The 9,275-nt window shown below is 35.9% G+C and overlaps 1 protein-coding gene across 1 annotated transcript; it reads left to right on the top strand.

The window, feature by feature from the left end:
• The first annotated feature begins 1,333 nt into the window (after nt 1-1,333).
• Nucleotides 1,334-8,698, top strand: plxdc2a (plexin domain containing 2a). Its single transcript, XM_084120914.1, has 13 exons — nt 1,334-1,453; nt 2,921-3,132; nt 3,211-3,351; nt 3,459-3,528; nt 4,092-4,214; nt 4,317-4,435; nt 4,531-4,630; nt 6,632-6,727; nt 6,947-7,028; nt 7,135-7,195; nt 7,275-7,467; nt 7,597-7,757; nt 8,036-8,698. The coding sequence occupies exons 1-13, from the start codon at nt 1,366-1,368 to the stop codon at nt 8,261-8,263; spliced, it is 1,674 nt and encodes a 557-aa protein (XP_083977040.1). The 5' UTR covers nt 1,334-1,365; the 3' UTR covers nt 8,264-8,698.
• The last annotated feature ends 577 nt before the right edge of the window (nt 8,699-9,275 follow it).

Here is a 9,275-nt window from a genome sequence, read left to right as displayed (position 1 = left end):
TTGTTTTTAAAAAATATATATTTTTGATTTTTTTTTTTTTTTTTTTTTTTTAAAGGTTAAGTTCAAAATATTTATTTTATATTTTCTTTGTAAAATGTATCTCGTGTTTTCATGTCACTACCGAAATAGTGATTTAGTCCACTGCCTGAGAGTGATTTTAACAACACCCTTACATTTTTGATCAGGAAATATTCCTGTGTCCCTCTCTCTCTCACAGCTACATAGTGAGTAGATAGGTCCCATAATCTTGAGGTAAATGTGTTCAAAAGTCTGAAAATCTGTGTGTAACATTAATGAACCTCATTACCAAACACCTTTTTTCTGCAATTAAGCAGACTTTTTTGGGGTGTTTTTCCATAAAATGTAGTTTTTTTTTTATGTGTGTAAAACTGTTCAGAACTGTGCTAGCTAACGTGCTGTTTAGCATGAGCTAGGCTCAAAAGTATCTAAAATTGTCACTATCGAAACAGTCAAAACAGACATCATTGTTTTGGTACGGTAGTGACAAAAGGGAACACATAATCCTTTATTTGGTGGAAATAAACAAATGTTTTGTTTAGTTATGCAAATCATTAGTATATTTTAGTATGCAAGTTAAAGTAATGTGATGTGGTCGCTACCAAAACATTACTGTCACTACTCACTACCGAAAATGTGCATTCACGACTGAAACTGGATGATGTTTTGTCAAAAATAAAGTATATTGAATTATCAACTATGATGTTATGATGGTGTTTGGTTCAATATTCAAACTAATCCTTAACTTTGAAATCAGTATGATTAACTTTATGCCTTTCACAAAGATTGGATTGAAAATACAACAAATCTCATAAATTACACTTGTAATATTGTTAAAATTGTAATTGTTATTGATTTACCTGTGAATTTTTTTTTTAAACAAAATAGCACCATTTTTTTTTTTTTTTTTTTTTTTACAAGGTAGATGTAAACAAAATATTAATAGGTCAATTTAACCCTTGTTATTAAATTATATTATAGTTTTTCGGTAATGACAAATTTGGGGAAAGGCAAAATATTTCAAAACCTTCTGAAAATACTATATGAGAATTAACTGCCCAATTAAAATTGCGTACTTGGATAATACAATTTGCTGCAAATTATTTTCATACATTAAAAATGTGTCTTTTTCCACAATTTTTAAAGATGTTTGAAATTGAACCACTTCTGTAGAATGGCCCATTTAATGAGCTTCTCATACGCGCGTCACTGGACAGTCTCGCGTGGGTGTGTTGGGAGCTGAACGTGCCACCGGATTATGCGCGTCGCTCGCGTGCAGTTCAACATCGTACTTGGCTTCTTCTCCCTCGATATTAATGTGCAAAGACAATTTAAATGTAATTGGTTATGGCACTACCGGCAAGACCACATATTGTTTTAGGAATATTCGCCTTTATTCAGGTTAAATTTACCATTCAGGAATTGCCATCCAATGGTAAGTCATTCATTTATTTTGCATGTTTTCGTTCAGTCAAGTAATTACTATGCTTTACTACTGCTTTTTTTTCTTTCTTTTTTCTTTTCTTTTTTTTTACTCGCTGGCAAACTAGAAAGATTAATTTTCACGTGTTAAATCTGCACTTAAAAATATTATTTTCTGGCTTTTAATACTGATTAGCCCTCTGATTTCATTAATGGGTTGGGCTTTATTTTATTTCATGTTACGGCTCAATTTGTACAGCACTTTGGATCAACGTGTCTTTAAATGTGCTTTAAAAATACATGAATTGAAATTTAATCGAAACGTTAGAGTATTGTATTCCTCATTCTATAAATAAAACTACGATTTAGCCTAGAAGATAAAAAGTATCTTCTCCATACAGACCACCTAGATACTCTGTTTAGCACCATAAAAACATTTTTGTTTTATCATAGAACAAGCATATCCTAATCATTGACTGTATTGGATTTTCAATATATTTTTGAGATCCAGAAAAAAAAAAAATGAATTGGCCCATAAATCATCTTAGAAGCATTGGCAGCCATCATTCTCAAGTAGAAGTAAAACAGAAAGATTAAGGCCTGGTTTCACAGACAGGGTTTAGATTAAGCCAGGATTAAGCCTTAGTTCAATTGGGACATTTAAGTAACATTTATAAATGTGCCCTATAAAACATTACTGGTGTGCATCTAGAGGCAAAATAATGGCACTGACATATTATAAGATATGTCAGTGCAAGTTGCTTTCAGATAAAACAGCTCAAAACATGCATTTTAGTCTGGGTTAAGCCTAAAAACAGGGGTAAAAGAGTAATATTGCTCGGCTTAGTCATTAAGCAGTGTAACTGTATAATAATTTATCTTTTTATCATCATATCTTTAATCATCAAGTATAGCTACTGCCATGCAGACCATTTTTGGCACATGCCTGCTCACTGTACTCTGCGATCTGTCAGCATGTGATAGACCAGAAGAGTCACAATGCCAAACAGAAAAAAAAGGAACGCACTTTTGTGCTTGAGGTATAGAAATAATGTTGGCAGAATTCAAATGAGAAGGACACTGGAACGAACTGTGTGTTACTTACCCCAGTCAAAACACTGCCCTGCCCTCACACTCCACCCGTCCAGCACTGAGGAATTCGGAGCATGTTTCACCCTCTTCTGTGAAAGAAGTACTTTGGACACACTCCTGTCTCTGCAGGATGTGAGGAACTGTGTTTATTTGCATTACAGGTCATTTGCAGTCCCACAGCTGCTAAAAAATCCTTGTCAATGTTACATTCTTCATTCTTATCAAAACAGCTGAAAGTATGTTATCTCCTGTTTTATGTGAAACACAAACATTTATGTTCATTTTGATTCAGAGAACAATTAGCATGCATTTAGTTTATTAATGAATCTCTTTGCGTAGCAACACAGACAATGCAGCTTGTAAAATGTGAATAATCTTAATTCATCAGGTGTCTCTAACTTCACCTCTGAGAGGCTCTCCAAGCAAGAGAGTGCTGGTGGAAACCTCAAGCTTTACAATAAAAGATGGAAGAGATGGATGCTCTCATCCAAACCTGTGGGTGAGATCAGTCTGGAGCGCTATGAAGAGCACGGCAGATTAGATTCAGAGCGCTTTCCTGAAGTTCTGACAAATGACAGTCATGGCAACTTATCCATTAAGGTGAACATCCAGGAATGTCTCTAATATATCTTCTCATATATTCATTCATCTGAGATAACGTGTGTATTTGCTCATCAGAGAGATATGGATCATGTCTACTACACATCCAAGTTCTATGGGCCCACAGACAGTGCAGGCAAGGATTTGTGGGTAAATATTGAGCAAATGAACATGGGAAGAGTTCATGAAATTCTCTCCAACACACATCGACAAACTTTGGTACGTCAGCTACAAAGTTTTCTTAAAGGTAATTTTTGTAACTGTTACACATTTTTGTGCACATAATGAAATTTAGTTGAGTTGTTTTTTTGTTTTTGTTTTTATAGAGAGTGAATTTGACCTTCAATTTCCCTTTCTACGGGCATTCATTAAGGCAAATACATGTAGCGACAGGGGGTAAGTGCAAAACAAATGAGTGATTTCTTTTTTATTTTAATATTATTCACAAGTATATTTTAAATTAACTTTTTAAATATATTTTATGTGCATCAATTTTTTTTACATAGATAATTTTTCAAAGAACTTTTTTTTATGCTCACCAAGGCTACATTTATTTAATTAAAAATAAAACAATATTGCAACAGTAAAACAATATTGCTCTATAATGTTTTAATATATTTTAAAATGTAATTTATTCCTGTGATGGCAAAGCTGAACCAGTGTTTAGTGTCTTCAGAAATCATTCTAATATGCTGATTTGGTGCTCAAGAAACATTTCATATTATTTTTAATGTTGAAAACAGTTGTGCTGCTTAATATTTTGGAGGAAATCTTGATACATCATTCTTAGTTGAATGGAAAGTTTATTTGAAATATGAATCTTTTGTAACATAATAAATGTATTTACTGTCACATCAATCCTTGCTGAATGAAAGTATTGCTTTCTTGAAAAAAAAAAAAAATCTTATTGACCCCAAAACCTTTGAATGTTATTATATATTTATAAATGTTTTATTCAGGTTTCATCTACACTGGAGATGTTATCCACAAAATGCTGACTGCTACTCAGTACATCGCTCCTCTCATGGCTAATTTTGACCTCAGCATCTCACAGAATTCAACAGTCATGTACTGTGATAATGGTAAAATGGAACAGACAATATTTTTTTAAAGTGTTCTGATTTGCATTGTTGAATGTGATATATGTAAATGGCTGTATTATTAATCTACTTCCTATCTGTTAGCCACAGCTCTTGTTGTGCAGTGGGACCATGTGTATCTCCAGGATGCATCACATCTCGGCAGTTTCACCTTCCAGGCAGCTTTATACAACGATGGAAGAATCACATTTGCATATAAAGAGGTTGATGTTTTTGAGATACTTCTTACATGCAGCTGCCATCACTGTAATGGTGTTGATGATGCAATATTTGATTGTCGGCTTTCATCTGCTTTTAGGTTCCCATTGACATTAATAAGATCAGCTCAGTGAATCATCCAGTGAAAGTCGGGCTTTCTGATGCATTTGTGGTTCTTCATAAGATCGAACAGCTTCCCAGTAAGAAACTCTTCTTGAATGGGAAAATTATCCTTCTCTTTGCAGATTTTTTTTTTAATTTACCTGTTAATTCTAAATTCACTAGTTTTATTTTAGTATTTATTTATATACAATCACAGTATTTATTAATATTTTGAATTAGCTTTTAGTTTTTATATTTTCAGTTTTTATTTGAATTTTATTTTTTATTTTAGGTGCTTTTATCATTTTTATTTGTTTTCAATATTTCGTTTTAGCTTTGATTTATTTTATTTTATTTTATTTGAATTTCATTTTTATTTTTAGCAATTGTAGTACTTTATCTTAATGGACCTGAGCAATAACATGAACTAACAATGAAGAGTTGTATTTTTTAAATACAAAGTTCTGTCATGAAACTCTAGATGGCGCAGGCTAGTAGGTCTATAACCAGAGCCTGGTCACTCCCTATTAAGTCCTATTGTACCAAATTTTGGTTGTAGTTCCACCAGAGTTCCACTGGGGGCACGCCCATGAGTGCAAAATGAATGGGAGTCTATGGGGCTAGACGGCTAAATTAGTCTCTTTCACCCGATTGCCGTTGAGAAATCTCAGATTTGATTGTAGGTTTTGCAAGTTCAACATGGGTTATAGGTCGAAAGTTGAATGAACGAGTACTTATGTCCTTTCGATTTCTTACAGGTTGAGTTGTTGTTGCCCATAACACGTTAGCATTCTGCTAATGAACGCTGATTGGTCAGTGAAGGACTGATTACGACCAGAGATACCGCTTGATGGCATCGTGTGTGTGTATTTTCGGCGTGGTCTTTTAAAACAACAAAACAAAAACTCTTCTAGCACGTGTATTTACCTGTGTCAGCTGTGTTGTCGATGCCTGGAGAGAAAAGAAAGTGCAGAGCGTGAAAGCACCAAGGTGACTGAAGGATTGCCGTAAAGCAGTATCTCTGGTCGTACGATGTGTATGACGTCATTGACATTTTAAAAGACTTTTTAAAGCAAATAAGTGACTCTAAAAAATCTAACACCCAGCAATGTGTAATTTCTTTGCATCAGAAAGAATACAACATTCAAATTACTAGACAAAAAATTATATCCTGAGAAAAGTGGATTTTGAGGGGTATAGTGCCATAGACCTCCATTCATTCTGCACTCGTCCTGTGAGCGCCCTCATATGGAACCAGAGTGGAACTGCAACCAGTTCAGAAGCCGGAAGTGTACTGAGAGTGGAAGTTCTCCCCTTATTAGACATTCTCTGCTATAGCTCAATCCACTTGCAATCACATTATTCTCTATAGGGCACAGCTGATTGGTTCCTGCTGTATCAGTAGCCAATGAGCTCGCATGCTCAACCTTAAAATACTTGGTTAGCATTTGCCTTAGCAGTGTAGCGCGCTTACAGAAACCCTACACCTTCCCCAGCTCCACCTGTATTGATCTACTCTGGGTAATTAATGTACGCTATATTGTACAGCAGCAGCATGTCTTACATGCTCACAGCTGAGTGTCGTGTATGTATTGGCAATAGCAAGTCCCGTACTTGCTCTGCAGCAGCAGCAGCAATAACAGCAGCATAGCAGATCTATTCAAAACTGTCAAGACCAAATATATCAAAATTGTCAAATCCATTACCATGACAAACACCCCGAGAATTGTCAGGACAGAAATGAACTAACATAAAGATTAATTAATAAATACTGTAACAAATGCATTGCTCACTGTCAGTTAATGCACTAACTAATGGGACCTTATTGTAGTGTTACCAAGTTATTCATGAAATATTTATTTTATGTTAGCTTACATTTACATTGACATTTACACATTTGGCAGACGCTTTTATCCAAAGCGACTTTCAGGGTACACATTTTACATTCTTATCGGTTCTTGCTTTCCCTGGGAATCGAACCCATGACCTTGGCGTTGCAAGCGCAAACGCTCTACTGTTTGAGCTACAGGAAAAGATTTTTAATAGTTTTAGTTAACAATAACGATACTGGCCTTCCATTGTCTTTTGTTTCATGACAGATGTTAGAAGGAGAACAATATATGAATATCATCGGGTAGAGCTCTTAAAATCCAAGATCATGGCCGTCACTGCTGTTGAGATGCTTCCTCTACCGAGTGAGTCTGAACTGCTGACACAACTAGATTCAGCTTAGACCAAATACATCACATCCACAGAAAATAGCGGTGCTTAGAAATTTTAGTTAATATTTTTCCCTAGAACGAAGACCAATTCTATGTTTGACTTCAGTACAGTTAATCACATATTGTGAGAAAACAGAAAGTAGTACCCACGTCTTTGTTAAAATGTTGCTCTGTTGCTCCTCCTGCTGTCAGCCTGCCTTCAGTTCTCAAGCTGTGAGATGTGTGTTACGGCTCAGATCGGTTTCAACTGTAGCTGGTGTAGTCGCCTACAGAGGTATACACTTGGTTCACTTGTATTTTTGATGTGAATAGCCAGATTAAGTGCGGTGTGCTTCAACTCTACATTTACTCAACAGCTGCAAATAATGCTTGTTCTGCAGATGTTCCAGTGGTTTTGACCAGTATCGTCAAGACTGGGTTGACAGTGGGTGCTTAAGTGAGGTGAATAGATCCTCTTTCGTTCCTCTTTTACAGTCCTCCATCTCTCATTTTTACTGACTTGTTGTGGATGTATTTTAAGATAAAAAACCAGAGCTGTGACAGAAAACGTCCCTTCATTAAAAGCAGCACTCCAGCTGTGCAGACAGGAGTAACAGCTGTATCTATAACTACAACAACTACAACATCGACCACGTCAGCCTCTTCGCACACCACCAAAATCACCAGCACACCCTTATTCATAAGAAACCTTCCTACCAGCTTCCTCAATGATGGTATGTATCAGTTTTGTCATGTACTGCAGATCATTTTGGCAAGTGCCATTCACATTTCTTTCGGAAAATGTACAAATGTAGTTGTGGTTGTTCTTTACAAGCAGGCGTAAATATCCTCTTCTCTCTCAGACTCTCAGATGGAAATTACAGAGAAACAGAGAGAGGAGAAGAAGCAGACTGGTCTGCTCATTGGCATCCTCGTAACCATGGTCCTCATGGTGGGCGCTGTGTTGGCCACTATATACATGTACTACCATCCCACCTCCAGCGCCAGTCTCTTCTTCATAGAGGTGAGCTTTAAGTAACTAAAGCATATTCAGCTAATGGAAATTTATAATGTTCTTTTGACCTAACTAATCAAACAACAATTTGAAGAAATCCTGAAAGTATTACTGTTTTTACCATATTTTTGTAGAATAAATGTAGCCTTAGCATGAGATTTCTTTCAAAAAAATGTAATAAATCTTACCAACCCCAAGCCTTTGAATGGTAGCGTATGAACCAAGCCTTCAAATTGAATTATATGTAGGTGCTTTGAAAATGTTGTAATTTTGTTCTTGATATCTAGAGACGACCAACACACTGGCCTGCCATGACATTTCGACGTGGTTCAGGACATCCGTCATATGCCGAGGTAGAGGCAATGGGACAAGACAAAGAAGGATTCATCATGATGAACCCTAGAGACAGTTTTCTTGTGTCGGACAGGAGAGAGAGCTTGTTTCTGACGGACCAGAGGGAAGGATTTATTGTAGCTGACCAAAGAGAACGTTTTCTCATCGTGGAACGCCGCTAACGTGAATTCAGTGGTTTATGAATTAGTTCCTCTGTTTTTGAGAGGAAGTTGCACTGGCTGCTGGGATAAATGTGCTATTTGTTTGACCTCATAGCAGGGAGTGCTACAAATGTGAGAGATCTATTGTACCATCACACCAAAGTGCAATATAAACAATGTCGACACATAAACGTTTTTCCAACCCAGTGACGCCAGTGGAGTTGCAGTGCTCAGGAAAAACCTTCACATTTGAGCTTTTCATTTCTCTCTAAAGGGCCACTTCTTTACCAGGGCCCCATAATGTTCCTGGGATTTGCCCTTGCTGGCGCCCAAGCCAGATGGGTCATTAAAGCCTGTGTATTGCAAACACCTCATAGAAGCCTGAAGGATATACAGTATGTATTTTTGCAACATAATACCTTTGTACTCTTGTGTAACTGATCCAATAAATCTAAATTCATGTGGATAACTCTCGATAATCTAGTTGTGAAGAAGAATCCTTACTTTGTTAGATCTTTGAAATTTTCTTGATTAAAATATGTTTGCAGTGTTTGAGAGAAACAGAGATACAATAATGATCAAACACACATAGCACTCTTAGTAATCGTGCACATCAAAGGTATTGGATCATCAACATCCCTCAGTCCTCCTCATAATATCTGTATGCTTTGAAATATGTATTTTGACTGGTATATTTTACTCTGAACAACTGAAATATTAGATCTCAACAACAATTTCAATATACGTGACCCTGGATCACAAAACCAGTCTTATGTTGCACGGGTATATTTGTGGCAATAGCCAACAAAACATTGTATGGGTCAAAATTATAGATTTTTCTTTTATGCCAAAAATCATTAGGATATTAAGTAAAGATCATGTTCCATGAAGATATTTTGTAAATTTCCCACCTTAAATATATAAAACATTTATTTTTGTGAATGGATGCAGCACTATCTCCAATAGAAATGGACAACTTTAAAGGCGATTTTCTCAATATTTAGATTTTTCTGCACCCTCAGATTCCAGATTT

The sequence above is a fragment of the Abramis brama genome (genome assembly GCF_963993115.1).
Source record: "Abramis brama genome assembly, chromosome: 7".
Classification (NCBI taxonomy): Eukaryota; Metazoa; Chordata; class Actinopteri; order Cypriniformes; family Leuciscidae; genus Abramis; species Abramis brama.
This window is presented reverse-complemented; position numbering and strand designations above follow the sequence as displayed.

Bases quoted from the DNA above. Each gene is read 5' to 3' on its own strand.
- plxdc2a (XM_084120914.1), top strand. From the start codon at position 1,366: ATGGCACTACCGGCAAGACCACATATTGTTTTAGGAATATTCGCCTTT. The intron at 3,352-3,458 runs GTACGTCAGCTA...TTGTTTTTATAG, and splicing joins ACACACATCGACAAACTTTG to AGAGTGAATTTGACCTTCAA. The intron at 7,468-7,596 runs GTATGTATCAGT...CTTCTCTCTCAG, and splicing joins TACCAGCTTCCTCAATGATG to ACTCTCAGATGGAAATTACA.